The 22,989-nt window shown below is 33.9% G+C and overlaps 1 protein-coding gene across 1 annotated transcript; it reads left to right on the top strand.

Annotated features, from left to right (window-relative positions):
• The first annotated feature begins 4,933 nt into the window (after nucleotides 1-4,933).
• On the top strand, nucleotides 4,934-6,939 carry LOC114285760 (uncharacterized). The gene is made up of 4 exons (XM_028228849.2): nucleotides 4,934-5,227; nucleotides 5,483-5,593; nucleotides 5,941-6,021; nucleotides 6,694-6,939. Exons 1-4 carry the CDS (start codon nucleotides 5,030-5,032, stop codon nucleotides 6,766-6,768), a joined length of 465 nt encoding a protein of 154 aa, XP_028084650.2. The 5' UTR covers nucleotides 4,934-5,029; the 3' UTR covers nucleotides 6,769-6,939.
• The last annotated feature ends 16,050 nt before the right edge of the window (nucleotides 6,940-22,989 follow it).

Raw genomic sequence — 22,989 nt, 5'->3', positions numbered from 1 at the left:
ATATTAATTGATTAAAATAATAGAACTCAACACCTTTTTTGTTTAGTTTTTGGAAGATAATTTGAAAATGTCAAATAATAAATAGTATGAAGTGTTATTTTAAAGAATAATGATTCATCGAAAATGATTGTCTATATTTAAGACACCTATTGATGTTTCTTAAATAATTTTTAACTAAATTTTTTGAATTTGTAGTATTACTGATAATGCATCTTCATGAGCTCTGTCATAGAAGATATTGAAAAATAATTTGGCTAGAATAAAAAATTTGCAATTATTATGATATGTCACATAATTAATTAGAACCTCTTTGAGAATTAAAATTATTAAAGCTATAGATATTTTATGCTTGATTCTCTTTGAGGACACTATTTATAATTTGAATTGTAATTTTTTATGGATCAATGTAAATAACTCTTACGATCTTATTGATATAAGCATAAATCCTACTTTTAAGTCAAACCACCTTAAGCACTTTTTTATGTAATAAAATACTTAAATATTATCATATAAAAGTATTATAATAGATCATAATTAAACACCACTTGAAGCATACTTAAAGACCCAATGTAACACTTTAGACATAACCAAAAAACATAAGAAATTAGCAACTACTTTTTCAATTAATAACCAAAATAATAGACCGTGAGTTATAACCAAGTCATAATTTGTATTTTATAGAATTTCCCATTGTTTTTATTTTTTTTCAAATATATATATATATATTTTGATACAAGTGGAATTCATGGTTTTTGGTAAATGTTATTAATACAAATGAGGATTTGATTTCAAGTTGAGAATATACTTTTAATTTTTTTTTTTAATTTTGAAAGAAATTAGTTTTATAACTCTTTACATTAAACGTTAGGCAAAGGTAATAATTGAAGAAATTATGTTGTTGTAGTGATCTTTTTTTAAAATAAAAATTGCAATTTACTTGTTTGAAATTATCTTAGCCTCCTATAATTATTATCAAGTTGCAAGGTTAACCTTTTGTTGTTATGTACGTTGACGTAAAAAAGCATTTACGGTGTTTGCAGTTAAACGCCGTGTGTGCGCATGCCAAATGGACATTTTTTTGAGAGCTTTCTTGATAAGTCCTCAATCAAAGAATTTTATTCCATCCAGTCTATATTCTTTTTAACTATTCCATTAGATCATATTTGAGGTAAGAAAACTAAAGCACCCACAATCTATCTTGCCCCCTATTAATGTTAATATTTAATGTTGATTGTCATTATATTTTGATAGTTCTCATGCATCAGGATGTTGACTGTCATTGTATTCATATTAATTTGAAATTAATTTTTGTTAATGTGTTGTCAATTATATGATGTGAATATTCACATCATGTAATTGAAATGAATATTCACATCATAATATTCAAATTGATTTGAAATGAATTTTTGTCATTGTGTTGTCTATTACATGATGTGAATATTCATACTAAAACATACGAATGTGAACGTTCACATCACTACATTAGATGAGAAAGAATGTTCACATATTGTGAACGTTCACATCACTACATGTTGTGAATAAGAATGTGTTGTCAATTAAAAATATAATGAACGTTATTTTTAATGTGTTGTCAATTAAAAATAAGAAAATTCAATGTGTAAATGTTCACATTACTACATTAGATGAGAGAGAATTTTCGGAAAGTGTTGTGAACGTTCACATCAGATGAGAGAGAATGTTCACATTATTTTTAATATATTGTCAATTAAAAATATATTCAAATTATATAATAATATAAAATAATAACATTAATGTTATTTAATTTGTGTATAAAATTTCTTATGCCTTGGTCCTTTCCTTTCTCTCTCCTCTTCCCAACATTAAATATTAATATTAAATATAAGGGCATAAGAGTTTAAGAAAATAGAATTGGGGTCACTGTTGTGCCTCATTTTGAGGTGCATTATCGGCTTATTTTTATGATCTGAACCGTTCATTTTGTAGGATTTGTTGATTACTTCAAGCTTACCAAAAATCATATTAATCGGATATCAATAACTATATGATCGAATTGCATATTTTTATATTATTTTTCAAAAGAAAAACTTCTTGTTTATTTTTTTGGTTATCAATCATATAGTTATTGATATCCGATTAATATTATTTTTGGTAGGCATGAAGTACTCAACAAACCCTACAACATGAACGGTTTAAATTATAAAAAATAAATCCATAGCCTAGTTGGCTACTATGTCTTCCTTAGGGCTTAGTCCCAAGGAGGTCATGGGTTCAATTCCCCTTAGGGGGGTTGAATTAAGGGAGTGCTAGCATTTAGGTGCTTTGCCAAGGGTGGGGAGATCTTCTCCCATAGGTGCTAATCTAACAACTAACAGCTAACATTTGCCGATCAAAAAAAAAAAAAAAAAAAATCCATAATGCACCACAAAATGAGGCACAGCACTGACCCCAATTCCTAAGAAAATAGTGTAAATCAAGAAAAATGACCTTATGGAATAAAAGTATAAATATATGGGACTAAGTGGGTTAAAAAATTCATTCATGGATTTCTTAGGTTAGAACACTTCTATATGTGATTTATTAATAAAAATTCCTTCTTTTTTTTTTGATAATTCATATAACGGTTGTTATTAATAGCAATGTGACACTGCAATTTAATCATAAAGTTTTAAAATTAATTGTTGCAATTAAAAAAATTAAGAACCATTGTAAAATTTAGAGTAAAGTGCAAAAGTGCAAAAGTGCAAAATGGATTAAAAAAAAAAAATTTCTTGACAAAAAAACACAGGTCAAGTTGCCAATATGTATAAATCATCTTTTTTTTTTTTTTTTGGACGAGGTAAAAAAAAACTTTCTTAGGCAAGAGAATAGCAATTTTCAAATTTGTTAAATTAAGCACAATGGTAGAAATCAATAATGCTACATATACAAAAAAATAAAAAAATAAAAAAATAAAATAAAAAAATAAAATCAATGTATGAAACAAATTCATTCTCAATTCAATTTGTATGATTTTTTTATTTGTTTATTTATTTATTTATTTTCTGTTGCACCAAGTATTGCTGGACTGGAATAACCCTCAAGAGATAGTCACATAAATGGTCCCAAAAAAAGAAGAGTAAATAAAATAAGAGTGAGTCACAAGAAAACAAACACTAACAATCTCCCAACACTGTCATGTTACAAACTTTGCTCATGCTTCAAGCAATGTTGGACTATTTTTTGGTAGATTGCTTGCATAATCATCAAGTTCATTAATTGGGAACTGCCATATATCAAGTTGAGGAAAAAAGACAAAAAATATATGAAAATTCAGAACCTTTATACAGTTCACTGCATTTAAAAGCAAAGGATTAGGCAAAAATAATAAATCGTCTCATTTCTTGTTTGTGTGTTGAGTTGTTGCGGAAAAATGTGGTCTCGCCATAACTGTTTTCTCGAAACAAACATTTTCCCTTTAATTGTTTTCAGTAAAAAAAAAAAAAGTACATAGTTATTGTGGGTAGTGAAATATAACCTCACAACCAGATCAGATAGATAGGTCCAACACCTGCAAAGACAAACAAGTAACGGACTTGGTGGCTTGTCCACCCGAAAGCACTCTGGCATTCAAGTCAGCCAAAAAATCTCACAAAGACAAACAACTCAAGTGTATAACTCTCAATAAAAAAACGTACATTAGATCTACGGGGTATCTTCCTTTTATAATGATTAGTGTTGTACGAGTACGAAATAATTGTCACTTGTATAATCCTGTTGATCAAGCTTGCGTTCCTCCAAACGCTGTCGGAATACCTGAAATCACAAATATGAGTTAGCCGGTGGATGTGTGCCAGAAGCCCCTTCGATACTTAAGTCAGCAAATAGACTAACAAGGAGTAAAAGCTCTGTGAATTCGAGAGTAATAACTGCAATACCTGGAATTAGGGTTTGATTTGAGCTTTTGTAAGTTTCGCATGACACAATCCTAGTAGTATTCTTACTCTCATTTATAAAATTCTCCTAGGAATCACATTCTTAAAGGCTAATACTAATCCTTTAACACCATCCTCACTGCAAGCCAAGTAAGATGGCACAACTCTTTGCACGGTCTCCGGCCGAACAGTCGAACTATTTCTGTTCTCTCTGCTTATGAATTAGCCAAGCAATGCGTAGCGGCGTTGTGTAAGCCTTGCATGGTGCGCCACCATGCTAACGTTGTGTGGCTCTGCTCCTAGGTCGGTCAAACCTTTGACCACCACTAGGAAATAGCTCAAGTTTTCTCCAAGCACAGATTAGCCCATCGCGCGTCCCAAATCTTGAGCCCACTTCCACCTAGCTTGGCTTAATTCCCGTAGGAGTCTTACTTCATAGAACATTTATCCCCATTAAGGATATAGCTTATCCTCTATTTCGGATTAGGATTAACTCTCAAGAGTCCAACCTTATCCAAACAGGTAGTCTAACATTATCTAGGACTCTAGTCCTCCATCGGAATATCTCGATACAGGTGTAGTCTGACTACACCTCGACAAATAAAAACTACCCACGTGGCACCTTGGCTAACTGCCTAGGCCACATGGACAACTCAAAATTATGTCCCCACAATTATGCATTGTAAAAAACTTTAAATTATTTTTGTTATAAACTGAACAATAAATATTTTTGTCACGAAACTTGTTCTTTATCGCTACAAGTGGTATGACAATTCCTACCAATATATAATCTCTTTACCAATTTAGATATGCTTTCAATTTTTTTTAGTTGTTCAGTTAATGCTGGATTTAAGCTTTACAAGTTTTACAATTGCATTGACAAGGATGGATTACTGAGTTGTTATGCCAATGAGTAGGTATTCTTGGGATTTTTTGATCTTGCTTTTACTAAAATGTTTTGAAAAGGAAGCAACTTTTGACTAGAGGGATAGAGTTTTTTAAAGCAAAAGCAAAAGCCAAAACAAAAGCAAAAGCAAAGGACAAAGCAAATAAGAGATGGTACAAAAGAGTGAAGGGGTTGCAATTGTAGATAGCAAAGTATTAGTGAATAGTGACAATTAAAAAGCTCTGAAAAAATGAAAAGCTCATCAAATAATGGTGAAAGTGGGAGGCTATCATCCGAAAATGATGAAGAGTTGCCAAAAATGGCAATATCTTCATTTCAAACTAGAGAAGAAGAGATTGAGAGGAAGAAGATGGAGGTTAGAGAGAAGGTTGAAATCCAGCTAGGCCGCGCTGAGGAAGAAACCAGGCACTTAGCACAAATTTTGGAAGTAAGTTCATGAATTTGAATTTCCAAAATATATATATATATATATATATCAAACTGATGATTATAGAACCCAACTTTGAGAGATAAAATGGTGAGAGTAAAAAATTCACCTCTCATTTCATTTTGGTTAAGAAAAAGTAGCTTGATATGCATTGTTGGGCTTGTTTCTTAACTTCTTAAATTTTTTGGACAACCTGTGATCTAACATAATTAATTTTTGAAGTCATCTGTTGAAAATTTTGTTGTGTGTCATTAGGAGCTCGAGGTGTTGTCTGATCCCATGAGGAAGGAAGTTGGGATTGTTCGTAAAAGGATTGACATTGTGAACCGAGAGCTTAAGTCACTCGGCCAGAGCAGCCAAAAGAAGGTAACATGATTGTCAAAAGCTTGTTTCCTGTTTTATGGAAAAAGAATACGAAAAATTAAACATTATTATATGACACCTATTGTATTCTAATGTTTGTTAAGCTAGATGACCAGAACAACCATGATTGTCAAAACACTTTTTTTTTTTTTTTTGCTTTTTTTCTTTTTTTGAAGTGTCAAGTGTCAACACTTTTGATGCATGATCCCATGGTTGTTTTACTTTCTTTTTTTTTTTTTTTTTTGTTATTATTGATGCATCAAACTAAAAATGTTCATAGAATGTTACTTTTGACAAATAAAAATGAAATTTGATCAACAATGCTAACAATGTGTTTCAATTTGCAACAGGAGAAGGAATACAAAGAAGCATTGGATGCCTTCAATGAAAAGAGTAGGGAAAAAGATCAACTAACAACCACATTAGCAATGGTGAATCTCAAATCCAATTCTTTATTTTTTATTTCTCTGGAAAAAAATGGAAGCATTTTAGCTTACACCTTTCTGTTATTTTGTTGGATAAATTACAAATACACTCTTGAGATTTGTTTAAAATACAAATTGTCTCATGTAATTATGGAAATTATAAATACCTCGTTGTTAGAATTTGTCATCTAACAAAGTTAATAAAAAATATATATATATATCTTAACTATACCCTCCTATACAATAATAAAATTACCAGAACTGTTAATTAAAATATATTTATGATATCATTAAAAAAAGTTTAATTAACTTAATGGTTGATTAATAACAGGTGTCACTTGTTATGTGATTAGAAATTTAAAGGGGCGGGATGTAATTTTCAGAATTACAGGAGGAAATTAAAATTTTAAGTAAATCGCAGGGGTATATTTGTAATTTGCCCTATTTTGTTTGAGGCTCCAATATTTATCCCTTTTTTTTTCTGCCCATGCTCTTGGCAACCACACAATTTTGCATTAAATATATTATGTTTCGTAGCCTTTTTTTATGCAGTTCCTAATTTTATTTTAATTTCTTCTTCTTCTTCTTCTTCTTCTTCTTCTTCTTCTTCTTCTTCTTCTTCTTCTTCTTCTTCTTATAATTATTATTATTATTATTATTATTTGATGTTTATGCCAGCTTGTGAATGAAAGTGAAAAATTGAGAATGAAGAAGCTGGAGGAGCTGAGCAAGATTATGGATCCAACAGACTGAAAAATTCTACTACTGAATGTTTTCCAGTTTAGTAATTTTTTTATTTGTTTATTTTTGGCATGGAAGTTGTAGATGGAAATGTGATATAAATTACTTCAATTATGTTACGAATACAGAAACTAATAAGAAAATATAAATAAATTAACAAGATTTCATAAAATTCCAAAAAAATCAAATTTGTGATTGGTTTCTTTGTTTTTAGAGCCTTATTCTCAAATTTATCTTAAGAATTCAGCTCCTCTCCAATTGCCAATTGGAGAGGTGTTGTTGGACTTACTTTGGAGTCCATTTCAAATGATCTAAACCGTTCATTTTGTGGGGCACGTCGAGAAGAGTATCCATGTAAACAATTAAGTTAATCGGATATCGATAACTAAATGATCAAATTACATTTGTCTTTCAAAAAATATTGGACAATTTATTCTCAAAATTTTATTCACCTTCCAAATTTATAACTAAATGTAATTCGATCATTTAACAAAAATATTTTATGGGTTGAGGTTTTTTCGTCATTGACAAATGATGAAATCTACAAATTAATTGTCTTTAACAATGCATTGCTTTAATGAGTTTTAAAAAGATCATATGCTGTAGAATAAAGTTATACGCATCAATTAGTATGCTAATTAGTATATTGACGGATGATATGACATAGTTTTATAGGTTTTGGATCTTGTAGTTTGTATAATGGATAGGGTCTATTAAGTTTTATAGGTTTTGGATCTTGTAGTTTGTATAATGGATAGGGTCTATTGTTTTGAAGTATCAATGTCATAGCATATGTTGGTACACTAATTAGTATATCAATTGGTGCGTGTAACACTACTATATATTATCATGGCATACATTTTATCATGAGTAAAAGCAATTAGGGAGCTTTCCATTACTTTCTATCCCCTATCTAGGCACCTCCCCATCTCCACTGTACCAATCCATTGTCATCTAAAAAATTTAAAATTTCTGAGATATTGATTCGTGATTGTTTTTCAATTTAAAATAGTGAATACCAATCCCAATCAAACAATCAATAATAAATCGACAAAGCGATTTAACGTGAAAAAAATCACAACTGGGGTGCCTCCAATTATGATAAAAAATCATGGGCCAAAACCACAAAAATAATCCACTAAGAAGATAAAAAGTAATGACACAAGTATACCCTCAATTACCTAGTAAATCTACGCCTGAATTGAACCAATCCCGATGTGCCTCTTCCACCACCATTTTCACAACGGAATTGTCTTACCCAACGTTGAATCTACAACGCTAGTGTTGAATCCACAACGATGAACCACTCCGGAATCTACCAAAATATCAAACCTAAGTTTCCTAAAATCCACCAAAGAACACCTCTCTTTTGTGAATATAAGAACAAAGACAAGCCCCTTGATGATACCAATATGAATCTCGTAGATCCACTAATTGCTCTCAAATCATCAAGGAAACACTTATAGAAATACCCTCCAACATAGAAACCCTTGCTAGCTTTACTCTCCCAAAATTTGGATGGCTTAAAGCCTAAAAACAAGAAACAATGCACTTTGTAATAAACAAATTCGCGAAGACCGCTCGAGCGCACACTTCACCAAGAGCGGTGTGAGTAAAGGTGATGCAAAACATGTAGGCCGACTACTCGAGTGCACATTTCACTGTTCGAACGATAAAAATTGTTTCCTGGAAGTTCAGTTTGCAGGCAGAGATACTAGATGCTCACATTCTCTACTCAAGTGCACAAGTTACCGCTCAAGAGGTCAAACAATTTGATAGTCAACAAAGTGGCAAACACAAGCACAATTTGGGTTGGATTCACATCTAAACACTTATAGCCTCACTTAAACAAAAGAGCAAATAAAATTACAACTGAAAGGAGTTTTGTCAAAAGGGATTGCCAACTACAAATACCTAACAATTTCCACCTTTGCCAATTCTATGACAAAACACACCTAACAAATAAAATCCTAATCACCCGAACCCATTACAACCAACCATGATAACTTTCTCAAGGTTAACATCTGCAAAACAACTATTGCTAACACAAGAGTGTATGAAAGTAATAGACATATGACAAGATTATCTTGAAACATGAATAGATGAACATGCTGATGAACTCAAAAACTCTCCCAAAATTCTCCCTCTTTTTATCATGAATTGTTAAAGGAAGCTCAATCAATTAAAGCATGAGCATAAACCACACAAGCAAGAACAAAATGACGTAATAATCAATAGCATGCGAGAAACAAGTAATAAATAAGCAATGCATAGCAACATGCAAACCAACTAACACCAATCTCCCTTACAAAACCAATCAATGTAGGTCCATGTTAAAATAAACCCCCCCAACTAAAAGCATCCAAAAGCACCAAAAACAATGAGCAAAAAGGAAAAGACAAAAACAATATGGTGGAGCAAGCAAGGAATTTCAAATTTATACCTTAAAACACACAAGAATATCCAAGAAACACAATTACTTGAAAACACAATGTGCACAACCTCTAGAAGATTCCTCATGTAAGAATGTGATGTAACCTGTGAAAAGCATAGATCTTGTTATAAAAGGGTATGTGTGGCTCTTGGAGTTCAACAAACACTAGATTCAAATCCTAGTAGTCATCTAATGACTGGACCTCCGGCAAGAGAATATACGAATGGCTGAGAAAAGTCAAACCTCTAGTGATCAATGGATATTTATTGAGTAAATGCGAATGCTCCCCCTCAAACAATGTATACAATTTTCTTGTGCACTCTTCCGAATGCTCAAGTGTATGGAAACCAAACCAAAGAAGAATAGAAAGGATAGTGAAGCTTGGTTGGTGATTTTGAGGTAACCTTTTCCTCATGCCATAAGAGACAAATACAGAGGGGTAAGCAATGGAGATGCAAATAGATGGCAGGGGGTTAAGAGACTCAATATCATCCAAGATATACTAGCATTGGTCAATTTCTCAAGAAAAACACATCAAACTCTGCTAGTGGTCCATAAAGAACTTTGATCACTTATGCGGAAGAGTCCGATATTTGCTAATCCAAGAGTGCATATAGAATGAGACACATTGATCAAAGTACACACAACCCGAAATAAGCAATGACCGTAGATAGCTCACATACATTAACAAGTAATGGACATTCTCATCAATTTCAATATATACGAAGAACTTCTAAAAAATTTCAAGCTTGCAAAACCATACTAAGAAAAAAAAATTTGCATATTTTTTTATAAACAAAGCAAGAAAGAAAATGAACAACCACACACAAACGACCTAGAAAGAAGAACAAACAAAAATAGAGAAGGAAAAAAACATTAAAAAAAAGTTAATAAACAAATTAACCCAAGTCAAACTTTCTCACCCAAACTGCTTTAGTATGAACAATGTTGTGAGTATTGCAGCTCTTGGGTGATGTTTTCACGTTGTTGTTCCCTTTTCTTTCAATGGGAATTCGTCTCAACTTGGTTTCCAACCTCCTACTCCAAGGTCTAGGCAAATGCAAACTCGCTTCATGTTTGGTCTCAAGCAAATCAAAACAGTAAGGTCTAATTTGACCTTTAGCCTCACTACAACCAATGAAATGTCTCCTACCCCACGAGGTATTAGAATTTCTTCTACCTCTATGAGACACTCTCCCATACAACTCATAACAATAAGGGCAAATATGACCATAAATACCATAATGATAACAAATAAAAGGTGTACCTCTTTTCTTTGACCTTACCAACTTCAGGAAGATTGAGAAGTCCATCCTCATGTTGAATCTTTTGTTCCCCATTTCCTTGTGTTCTTGTATCATGAGATGTGGATGCACTTCATTTTTGCTCTTTGTCACCACCAAAGCCAATGTCACTCTTGTCATAACTCATTTGCTAAGACCCAATGATAGTGTCCAAAGTCTTTGATTCTTTATTCCAAAGACCAATGGTAGCCATAGCACGCTTGAGCTATTCCTCTTTCTTGATGACTAGTTCTTCCAAAGCAACTTAAGACATCTCAAGAGTTTCAATCTTTTCTTCATGTGTTGCATAAATGTTATGTAGCTCATTCCTCTTTGTCTCACAACTCAAGAGTTTTCCACAAAAAGCTTGTTGATCATTACAGATCTTGATGGCATCATTCCTACCCTCGAAAATCTCCTCCTTTAGTATGACATTCTCACTTTCACAAGCTTTGAGTTTGATAGTGAGCTTGTCATTCAATTTAGGTAAGTGAAGAGATTACTTGTACAACTTTTCATAAGCTTGTTGAAGTTCTTCAACATCTATATGATCATCACTTCCTAAGGATTAATCATTAGTGACATTCTCAACCAGCCTCTTTGGATTTTCCATTTGTCCTTCAGTTCTGGAAACCACCATGAAAGCAAGAAATTGTTCATGCCCCACTTCGCCTTGAGCCTCGTTGCCACTCTCATCCTTATCAGACTCTTATACATCATGCCAAGTGATCGCGAAGGCTCTCTTCTTCATCAATCGATTAGCACATTCTTGAGAAAAATGGTCAAATCCTTGGCATTCATAGCAATGGACTTTTTGAGAGTTCCCTTTTATTTTTCTTTTCTTCTTCTTAGTTATAAAATCAATTTTGAGCTTATCTCTGCCTTTGGATTTATGAGTTGATTCAAAAAAATTAAGCTTCTTTTCAGAAAAAAAAAGAACTTTTTAAATTATTTTACAAAAGTGTCCGTAATCTTGGAATCAACCTCACAATCCTCATCAGAATTTTTTCCAACTCTATGAGCACCACTAAAAGCAATATCATATTTTTGTTTCTTTTTGAAATTCATTTATGCCTCACAGGTTCCGAGATTTCCAACTAAATGGCCTAACGTAAGGTTATCAACATCTTATGCCTCCTCAATAGCCATAACTTTTGGTAATCAATCGAGTAAGGATCTCAAAAAATTTCCCACAATCTTGGATTTCAGAAATTTTTTCACCTAAATTGAAGTTGGAATTTACAATGTGTAACATGCCCGAGGGGTACTTGTGCGCGTTAAACAGTTCAGACCCTCGATTTCTTTGATCTAGTCTCATGAGTGCAATGTGAGACATACATGAGAGTCCACATTTGGCAACTTTTAGAAAATCCGTTTTATTGTAAAAACTATTTTCCAGAAATGGACTGCTTCATCAGATCTCAGAGTCGCCATCTAATATTTATTTTGGAAAAATTAGGAAGCTCGTGACTCGTGCCAAGGCCACTGTTCGTCGTAATTAAGGATGCTTGGCTCAGAACCTTAGGTATGAAAGGGGAAAGTCATTAATTGAGCACCCCCGCTCACCCGATCAAAAAATCAGCCTTTACTAAACCATGATATGAATTTTTTTTTCTTTATATGCTCATGTTCTGATTATTTAATAAATCCTAAAATTTACTGTGTGAAGCATACAAGTATAGACTATGCCATTCATTTTGGAACAATTTGATTTCATGTATTTTGAAAGAGTTTTAAAGATATACAACCCAAATAAATTGAGTTTACAAACATGAAAAATCGACATCATTCCAAATTAAGCGACACAACCCATCAACTGGCATTCATACAGTTATATCAAGTAAGCAAGTAGCCACATGGTAGGATGCTTAAACATAATAATAAAAACACACACAAGCGGGATGCTAAAGCATAAAAATTTATATATTTACCGACGTCCCGCGAACAGCTACAAAAGAAAGTTATTAAAATATGCATGATCTTATATACAAAATCCTAATGCAATTCACTCATGAGATGCAACTAAAAATTCGGCTTCTAAAATATGACGTGTGAATCATCTCAAAAATATGAGGTAGCGCACATAATCACATAAGAATTGATTAAATCCACAAATGTAAAGTTAGCCGAATCAAGATGAATGAAACATGGATGCAAAAGATGGATATAATGAAAACAAAATATGATGCATATTCACAAATAAAGAAAGTAAGTAAAAGAATAGGATAGAAAGAAACGGGGCGGGGAATTATTACAACATTTTAAATATTATAAATCCGAGGGAGATGAAAAAATATTACAACACAATATAAAAATCCTCACAAACACTCAAAAATAAATTAAACACAACAAAATAGCAACTTCAAGCGTCTCAAAGACCATCGAAGGTTGATCTTCTCCATGTCGGAAGACTGCCCGATTTTTCCTAGAGGTCGCGGGTACGGTCATGAAGGTCACAGGCATGATGGTGTACTTTTAGGTGGCTACCCGACCAACTAACATGTCGGGTAGCCCGGTAGGCTTGGCCAAACCTTGTTTTCTTAGATTTCCACAATAAAAATAGAACTAAAAACAATATATATGGGAGTCTTAACTCACCACTTTTAGTTAGATTACAACGATATATAATATAATAAGAAATCAAAGCAAGAGAGCAAAGTAAGTAAGAAATGCAATGGGTTCAATATGACATCCGATTGAGCCAAACTCAATCTTATTATCCTGTGCCTCTTTTAATCCAATTTTATTAGCCCTTTTTATTACCTTTCCATTCTTTAATCATTTTGTCTAAAAGGGATAGTTACATCCACTAATGAAGAGAAGTGTTAAATAAGAAGTTTGTTCTTGGCATGAGAGAGAGATGTAATGCCCTGGTAATGAACCTCCGAAGAAATTAAACCATTTAACATGGAAGGTCTCTTTCTTATGCTTAAAACAGAACTAAAAACAATATATATGGGACTCTCAACTTACCATTTTCAATTAGATTACAACAATATATAATATAACAAGAAATCAAAGCAAAAGAGCAAAATAAGTAAGAATGCAAGAAAATGAAATAAATTGAAAATTCACATTTTCAAGAAAGGATGAACTTCATGATTTCCAAACTTCCTTTTGGTCACCCTCAAGTATATGAATTATGTTTTCAATCCTCAATTTGAAAGCTTGGAATTCTTATTAGAATGATGGCTTGGAGGTGTATGTGGTGAAAAGTGATTATCTTTCTTGTTGTTGTTCAATTTTATCAACACCCACTCTTCCTCTTGTTCAAAGCTACTGAAATTCAAATATTTTAGAATTTTTGGAGGAGTTTTGGGTGTAGAAAAGATGGAATTTCAGTTTGTATGGAAGGTATAGGGTGTATATGGAAGATAAGAGTGTTTTTAGCTCAAAAACTCAACCTTTCTCTCTATTTTCACTCTTTTCTCTAGCTCAAATGTTCTTTCCTTAATCTATCCTTCCACTTCTCTCAACAATTTGATGTGCATATATATAGGCTAAGCAAGTAGAGAAATGGTGGAAGACAAGGTGGAAGACAAAAGGAAGATAATGAAGCTAATGGAGTACTAATGGAGCTAATAGGAGACAAAAGTGGAGCATTATCTCTAATGGATCAAGCACTAGATAATAGAAGTTGAGTGTATATATATTTGGTGATGAATATATCAGAAAATGGGTCAATGATGTGTCCCAACCGAACCAAAACAGAAAAAAAAAAAAAAAAAAAAAAAAAAAAAAAAAAAAACCGAGTTTGATGTTGTTTCGGGCCAGTTTAACAAACTTTGCTCTTAAGCCCAACTTCAAATGGACATATCTCCCTTATCCAGACTCGGTTTTAGGTGATTCTTGGGTCTAAATTGAAGCCCCAAAAGAATAATTTCCAATTGTGATGGTTTCAAATTTAAATTCCAAGTGTACAAAGAGGTATGCCTAATTTATTAAAAGCTGTTCATTTCCTTCTTAATGATTTGATGCTCTCCTAAACCAGTTTTCTTCCATCCCCTCCTATTTCCTTCAAATCCAAACCTATCCAAACCTATAACGAAGATGTTTTTTAAATATTTTTTTCAAAGAGTTCACCTTCCTTCCATTTATTTCCACTTTGTCGTTACTCAATTTATTGAAAAGTGTAATATTTTAATTGAAATGGGGGCCTTGGAGTATCGCAGAAACATTTGGGAAAATATTTAAAAAATAGGGTTTGGCCAAAAAAATGTGTAAAGGTTGAGATTAAAGTTCAAATTTCATCTCTCTTACTGAGGATTTTGTGAGAAATACATTCTAATTGTCATCATCGGGTAATCAAAAGAAAGTGCCCAAGTCTTAGGGCCAGTCAAAATGGGGTGTCTACAGTTGCCCCTCTTTGATAGAGCTTGAAGTCATTTCATAACGTGAGTGAATGTCAAAGCCTGAAGACGATCCTTTTGACAAGGCCATAAGACTTGGGCAAACAAACAAGATGCAATGCAAGTGGTTGAACTTAAAGTTTGCCTACGTATCTCATTGCAAGGAATCAAACCAGCGTAGTTCAGGGGCAAAATGCTAATGATATGCAGAAAGATTTTGGGAACTGGACTTATACACTACGCGAAGTCGATTGTTTTTGAAAACAAATTATGATCATGTAATGAGCAATGTGATAACATGAATGAAAAGCTTTAATCAAAACGAAAAGCAAGCCATGTCTCACATGGAAAGAAGTAAGCGAATAACAAGATGGTGCAACCAACCAGAAACATCTCACGCAAAAGGAGGAAAGGTGGTATGAAAAACAGGTGCACCTGATGTCTTTAACTGAGGTGAAAAAACAACCTAATGTGTCTCATGCTAAAGAAGGAAACACGGTGTGAACACCAGGCGCACCTGACGTTTTTAACCGAATGAAACAACAACCAAACGCGTCTCACGTGAAAGGAGGAAAGATGGTGTGAACACCAGACACACTTGATGTTTTTAATTGAGTGACTAAACAACCAAACGAGGCACACCTAATGTTTTTTATCGAGTAACAAAACAACCTAACGCGTCTCACTCAAAAAAAGGAAAGATGGTGTGAACACCAGGCGCACCTGATGTTTTTAACTGAGTAAATAAAGAACCTAATGCATCTCACACAAAAAAAGGAAAGATGGTGTGAACAACAGGCGCACTTGATGTTTTTAATCGAGTAACTAAACAACCTAGCGCGTCTCATGCAAATGGAGGAAAGATGGTGTGAACACCAGGCGCACCTGATGTTTTTAACTGAGTAAATCAACAACCTAACGAGTCTCACGTGAGAGGAGAAAAGATGGTGAACAAATCCAAACGTGTCTCATGCAAGAAGAGAAATAGTGAACAAATCCAAGCATGTCTCACGCAAGAGGAGAAAAGTGAACTTGAGATCCAAATGCGTCTCATGTGAGAGGATAAAAGTGAACTTGAGATCCAAACGCGTCTCATGCGAGAGGAGAAAAGTGAACAAATCCAAACGCATCTCACGCGAGAGAAGAAAAGTGAACTTGAGATTCAAACGTGTCAGGACCTAAACCCGCCCTATGGGTTTAGCGTCATGACCGGACAGTAATCATAGATTACCTATGACCTCCATACAAATAAACAAATAATATAGAGTACCAGGCTTAGCAGAAGTATAAAATGTTATAGAATTCATCCATTGAACCATGCATATATAAGGAGAGCAAGTATGTTAAGTAAGGTTTTGTTTCGAGTTACACCCAACATAAGTACAAATTCATTTCTTACAAAATACAATCCCAACTATGTACAATTACAAAACCATTAAACCACACAAAAGGGGTTCGACAAGTATGGCTCCACCCAAGCCTGATTACTTCAATTGGAAGCTCCACAAAAGGTTGACCTGGGTAAACTCGAGGCTATCTAACTCTGATGTTCAGTTTACCCACCCACAATTACATATATATAAATAAATAGTGAGCTAGAGCCCAATGAGTAATAACAGAATAAAGAGGTTAAATGAATGAAGTTCGGCAACATTACAAATGTCAATCTTAACATCAATACCCATTTCAAACTAACATGTAGTACATTCGATAGAGTAACAATGTTGTTATAACAATAGGACCTTAAGGGTCGATCAATGTATCATAGCCAATGCGACCATTAAGGTTTAACAGCAAGGATTTCTATATTCTAATTATCCAATGGGCCACAATATTGTTTCCCCCAGGCGAGGGTCAATGAGCCATGGTATTAATCTCCCCTAAGCAAAGGTATATGGGCCATGGTATTAATCTCCCCAAGCAAGGGTCAATAATCATTGAGTCATGAATACATTTTCAAAGGGAAATTCATTCATTTATAAGAAACTAGAGTTTCAATAAACCATTCGATGAACAATAGCAGTTTTGGTAAATCATCATAACATTTCAATAACCCAATCATATATCAATTTCGATAATAGTAACACTTTCGAAAATAAATATAATTGAACATATCTTTATAAAGTTATTACTCACAGTGGTTTGTGGTGACACCAAGCCTCGGACACCCACTTAAACGATGCACATAGCAAAGTATGAATGAAACTCCATTTCATTATAATTCAATCTTCTTTATGCGTTTTTAACTTATTGTATGGTTATAGGAGTCCAAATGGTGCCTAAGAATACTTGGAGTGACATGAGGATGCAAAAATGTACTTAAAAGAGTTGGTAAAATTTTGCGGAAAATAGGGCCTTTACTCGAGCCGGGGTTCGAAAACAAAGGTGGTCGCTCAAGCGTTATTTTTGTCGCTCGAGCAGTCTGTAAAAGTACTGTTTACATGAAATTCCCACTCGATGGTCGCTCGAGTGGAAGACTTAGAAAAAGGGCCCTCGCTCGAGCGCCACTTTGGTCGCTCAAGCAGACTGTAAAATTTCATTAACTTCTGGGAGCTCGAATTCCACGCTCGAGCGTGGACTCCCTCACTCAGGCGGACAACACGAATTCTGGAATTTCCAGAACTATATTTGAAGTTCAAACATGGTACTCAAAGCTTCAAGTCTTCCCAAATGACCTTACCGAGCTACCACCTCATCATGAGGGTGAGTTTTCTATAGACCATGTGTCAGGTACGACACCTATTTCTATGTCACTCTATAGATTGATTCCAGTAGAGTTGCTTGTTTTGAAAAAGCAACTACAAGAGTTGTTAGACAAGGGTTTTATACGCCCTAGTACTTCACCCTAGGGAGCACCAACTCTTTAAGAATGGTTCTTTGTGGTTGTGTATTGATTTCTGTTAGCTAAATAGAGTCACAGTTAAGAATAAGTACTTGTTGCCTAGAATAGATGATTTTTTTGACCAACTTAAGGATTCTCAATGTTTCTCAAAGATAAATTTAAGATTAGGCTATCATCAGTTACGTATGAAAGAAGAGGATATTCCGAAGAAGACCTTTCATACTCGATATGGCCACTACAAATCCCTTGTGATGCCTTTTGGTTTAACCAATGCTCCTACCACCTTTATAGACTTGATGAATCGGGTTTTTCGAGAATATCTTGACAAGTTTGTGGTAGGTTTTGTGGATGATATTCTTATATATTCACCATCCGAGGAAGAACATGAAGTGCACCTTCGCATTGTGTTACAATTACTTAGGGAGTACAGATTATACGCTAAGTATGAGAAATGTGAGTTCTGGCTCTCCGAGGTGAAATTCTTGGGTCACGTTGTTTCAAAGGATGGGGTTGCCATAGATTCTTCGAAGATTGAGGTGGTACAGAATTGTGAGCAACCTAGGAATGCATTTGAAATATGTAATTTCTTGGGTCTTGCCAATTACTATAGATGGTTTGTGAAAAGCTTCTCCCTTCTCCGTTGACTACACTAACGAGAAAGGGAGTGAAGTTATGTAAGAAATCCTTCTTAGAGCTAAAGGTTAGGCTAACCACTGCACCAGTTTTAGTCATTCTAGAAAGAGGTTTAAGTTACACTGTATATTATAATGCCTCTAGGGAGGGGTTAGGATGTGTTTTGATGCAAGAAGGAAAAGGAGTGGCATATGGTTCGCGCCAATTGAAAACCCACAAAAGAAATTATCTGACCCCTGATTTAGAGCTAGCTGTAGTTATTTTCTCTCTAAAATTATGGAGACATTACTTGTATGGAGAGAAATTTGAAGTGTTCTTAGATCATAACGTGGTAGTGGATGCCTTGAGTAGAAAATCTTTGAGTGCCATTGCTAATCTCGCAATTAGGGAATGAGGAATGTTGGGTGATTTGGGTGAATTTAATTTGTACCTTAGTGAATCTTTCGAGCATGCCACTTTATTTTCCATCCTTGTATAATCGACACTTGTTACTTGGGTTATAGAGGCACAATGGGGTGACTTGGAAGTTGAAGTAATTAAGGAGAGAATTTCACAAGAAAGGAGGAAAAGGGTTTCAGGGTTGATTCTGAATCGAATGTCTGGTATCTAAACTGTCTTTTTGTACCTAAATCGTGTAAAGACGAGGTACTTCAAGAATTTCATCACTCCAATCTTGCAATACATCTGGGGGGCACAAAAATGTGTCATTATCTTAGCCGACAATTTTGGTTGAAGGGCGTGAAGTGGGATATGCTTCATTTGTGTCCAAATGTCTACCTTATGAACAAGTCAAGGTAGAACATCAACGACCCATTGGGTTATTACAACCCTTGCCCATCACAGAATGGAAGTGGGAACATATTACTATGGACTTTGTTTCAGGCCTCCCTAGAACACAAAAAGGTAATGACGCAGTTTGGGTGGTGGTAGATAGATTGACTAAGTTAGCTTATTTTCTCACTATGTGCATGGGGGACTTAGTTGATTATCTGGCAAAACTTTATGTTAAAGAGATTGTCCGGCTTCATGGGGTTCTGGTGAGTATTGTCTCAGATCGAGACCCTCGCTTTACCAAACGGTTATGGCAAAGCCTACAAACGGTTATGGGCACGCAATTGACTTTTAGCATTGTTTACCACCCATAAATCAATGAGTAATCCGAGCGTACTATCCAAATCTTAGAAGACATGTTGAGAGCTTGTGTACTAGATTTTAATGGTTTTTGGGCAAGACACCTGCCTTTAGCGGAGTTCACCTATGACAATAGTTATCATCTAGCATTGGGATGGCTCCTTTTGAAGCTTTGTATGGTCGGCCATGTAGGTCACCGATGTGTTGGACCGAGGTGGGGGATTCACTTATGCTTGGATCGGAATTAGCTTGTGAAACCACTGAGAAAATAGCTCTTATTCGAAAACGGTTATTTACGGCTCAAAGTCAACAAAAGAGCTATGCAAACAGGAGAAGAAAACCCCTTTCTTTTGATGTAGGTGGTCACATATTTTTAAAGATATCACCAAGAAAGGGTTTAATGAGATTTGGGTGAAACGATAAGTTGTCACCACGGTTCATTGGCCCTTTTGATATTATAGAACAGATGGGAGAGGTAGCATATTGCCTTGCATTGTCACCCCAATTATCTAGAGTCCATGATGTGTTTCATGTCTCCATGCTTCACAAGTATGAACCTGATCTTTTCCATGTCTTGGATTGGATAGATTTAGAGGTGGACGAGAATGCTTCCTATGAAGAAAGACCTATGAAAATCTTGGACAATCAGGAACAAGTTTTGAGAGTCAAGGTGTTATGGCACCACCATGGGTAAAAGAGGCCACTTGGGAACGAGAAGTTGAAGTTCCTGAGAAATACTCAAATTTATTTAATGACATGTAAACTTGTTGATTGTAAATTTTGGATCATTGTTTGAAAGGTTGTAAAGGGAAGTGAATAAAAGAACTCTAAATTTATGTGTAATTGTTTGAAGTTAGCATTGATTTTGTTTTGATTTGAGAAGTCGTGATGATTGAGGCCATTGTCATGGTGATATCCGTCTTTCTTGGAAATTGTTGGTTGTGTTTTGGCAAGAACCATGAAATTTCGGGGATGAAATTTCTTACAGAGGGTAGGCTGTAACAGTTGTTTTTAAAGGACCGCTCGAGCGATCATTTGGTCACTCGAGCAAAGATTTGCAGCTCCCAGTATCTCGCAAGTTTCCAAGCAAGACAACTTGAGCAAAGGAATGGTCGCTCGAGCATAAAATGTGTGCTCCCAGTATTTTCATTGTAGCTTTGCAAAACTTCTAAAACCTTACGTTTACCACTAAAGCAGTCCCTTTGTATTTTGGCACTTCGCTCGAGCAATGGAAATTTATCTCGAGTGGTCTGGTCAAGACAACAGAGTTATGTTGCGATCCAAACACTTTTCCAAATCATTTCTTTCACACTTCTTCTCTCTCTAACAGCTATTTTTCTAAAACCCTAGTTAGAAAACCCTAGATTTCATCTAGAAATAGCAAGAATCAATCTTTGGGCCTTCATTAAAGTTGTTATCCTCATTAAGAGCTATGTTTTGAACCGAATAAATCGTGGTGTTTTAGAAACTCATCGAGTGGACCTTCATGTCTCGTCGTACAACCTTGAGGTAGGAATACCTTTACCCTTGTATATTTATATTTTGGTCTAAATAGGTGTGAATCCTAAAGATGTATAGAACTATTGAGATGAATGATATATATATATATAGGCTTTGTGTGATGAAGTGTTTGTGTGAAATTGATGATGGATTGTGGAATCAACTATGAAAAAGTGAGTAAACATACTTGAACCAAGGAAAATAAGTATTTGAAAGGAAAAGCCCCAAATTTTTATATGAACCCTAAGGGATTGCTCATGATTTTGATGAAATGGATAATTGATAAGTAAAATTAGAGAATCCTTGTGATTGTTGGTGTTGTGTGTAAAATGTTAATGTCTTCGAATGTGTTTGAGGTGCCCACTTGCCCGGTTCGTGTGAGGACGACGAATGTGAGAATGTGTTTAAGGTGACCACTTGCCCGGTTCGCGTGAGAGCAACAAATGTTGGGATGTTGTGAGGTATCCACTGACCAGCTCATGTGAGGACGATGAATGTGGAAAGGTTTGAGGCATCCACAGGCCATCCGTGTGATGACGGAAAATGTGGAGGTTGAATGTGAATTGTGTGATGTAATAATAGAAAATAAAAAAAAATAAAAAAACTCTTGGGCATTAATCAAGGTCATGCGTATTTAAATCAAATGTTTATATACTTGGTTAAAGTTATTCTTTACTGGACAAATCGCTCATTCCTATTTACTAACCTTACAGGAAATGAAGAGTCCCAAAATTGTTAATGAAAAAGAAAGAGAAGAAAAACAACTACCCTTTTTATTAATAATAATAATAATAATAATAATAATAATAATAATAATAATAATAATAATATATATATCTAAAATTTTGTGAACTTGAGGTTGTAATATAATGATGGATTCCTTTTATACTTTTATTTTGAAGTTTGTATTTTTGGTACTAAATGTCGCAATGTAAATGTTTTGTAATCTTCTTTAACTCGCTAAACCGAGATATGTTTTGTAATTTTGTAAACAAATCTGCAATTCAATAAGAAAGAGAAACATTTTGTATGGAATGGTGTTATGCTTTTAGGTGGAGAATGTTCTTTTAATTTTCTAATGGGAATTGTATGTGTGGGGTGCTAAAGTAAGTGACCAAAAAAAAAAAAATTAATGGCAGAAACTACCCAAGAAGATATGTTAATTTATTTGTATATTGAAGATGAATTCATAGGAAAAGAGTGGGATGAGGATAAAAAAAAAAAAAAGAAAAAAAAAAACAAAAGAATGGGTCAAAAAACTAAGTAATATAAAAATATGTAATATGAAATATATATAAAAAAAATTATATATGCAAATACTACTATTACTACTATCAAATAGATAGAAATAAAATTCACTTAACTATGTTTTTTCATAAATTACCATATCCTATAAATGTTAATATAGAAGAAAAATGTGAAACATGGTTAAAAGAATTAGGTGACGACATAAGCGACACATTGGGTCATAAAATTAGATATCTAAGAGAATGGGCAGAACAAGAATGCATGGAAATGAAACAAAAAGAAAAATGAAAAAACAATATTTACACTGCTAGCAAACATCCAATTTATAAGGATGTGAGCCTTTAAGAAGAAAAGCATAAAATAAGAAAAATGAAACATTATATAAAAGAAAAAAATTTAATAAACAAAGAGGAGAAAAATATAAAAGAAAATATTATTAAAAAAACCCCTATAATTTCAACAAAAGAAAAAGATTTTTTAGAAAAAAATATATATTTCTTGTCCAAAATGAAAAAAAAAAAAAAAAACTTATAAATGTTGGGCATGTGAAGAAATAGGTCATTTTGCTAATCAATGTAGAAATAAGAAAAATAATAAAAGTCTTAGAAAGCTTAGATTACGTAGAGTTAGAAGAAGAAGAAGCATTAGAATTGGCTCTAGAAAATAACAAAAGAATAATATAATTAATTGAAAAAGAAATAGAAATAGAAATAGAAGACGAAAATGATAGTGATACCGATAAAGAATTAAATTTTATGATAACGAAATATATTAAAAATCAATATTCAAATTAAAAAGTAAATATATATATAT

Source organism: Camellia sinensis, chromosome 8 (assembly GCF_055761805.1).
Source record: "Camellia sinensis isolate YWXY chromosome 8, ASM5576180v1, whole genome shotgun sequence".
Taxonomy (NCBI): domain Eukaryota; kingdom Viridiplantae; phylum Streptophyta; class Magnoliopsida; order Ericales; family Theaceae; genus Camellia; species Camellia sinensis.
The sequence above is the reverse complement of the archived record's forward strand: the minus strand, read 5'-3'. Positions and strand labels throughout refer to the sequence as shown.

Coding starts and splice junctions, on each gene's coding strand:
- LOC114285760 (XM_028228849.2), top strand. CDS start 5,030: ATGAAAAGCTCATCAAATAATGGTGAAAGTGGGAGGCTATCATCCGAA. Junction 5,228..5,482: donor ACTTAGCACAAATTTTGGAA/GTAAGTTCATGA, acceptor GTGTGTCATTAG/GAGCTCGAGGTGTTGTCTGA. Junction 5,594..5,940: donor GCCAGAGCAGCCAAAAGAAG/GTAACATGATTG, acceptor AATTTGCAACAG/GAGAAGGAATACAAAGAAGC.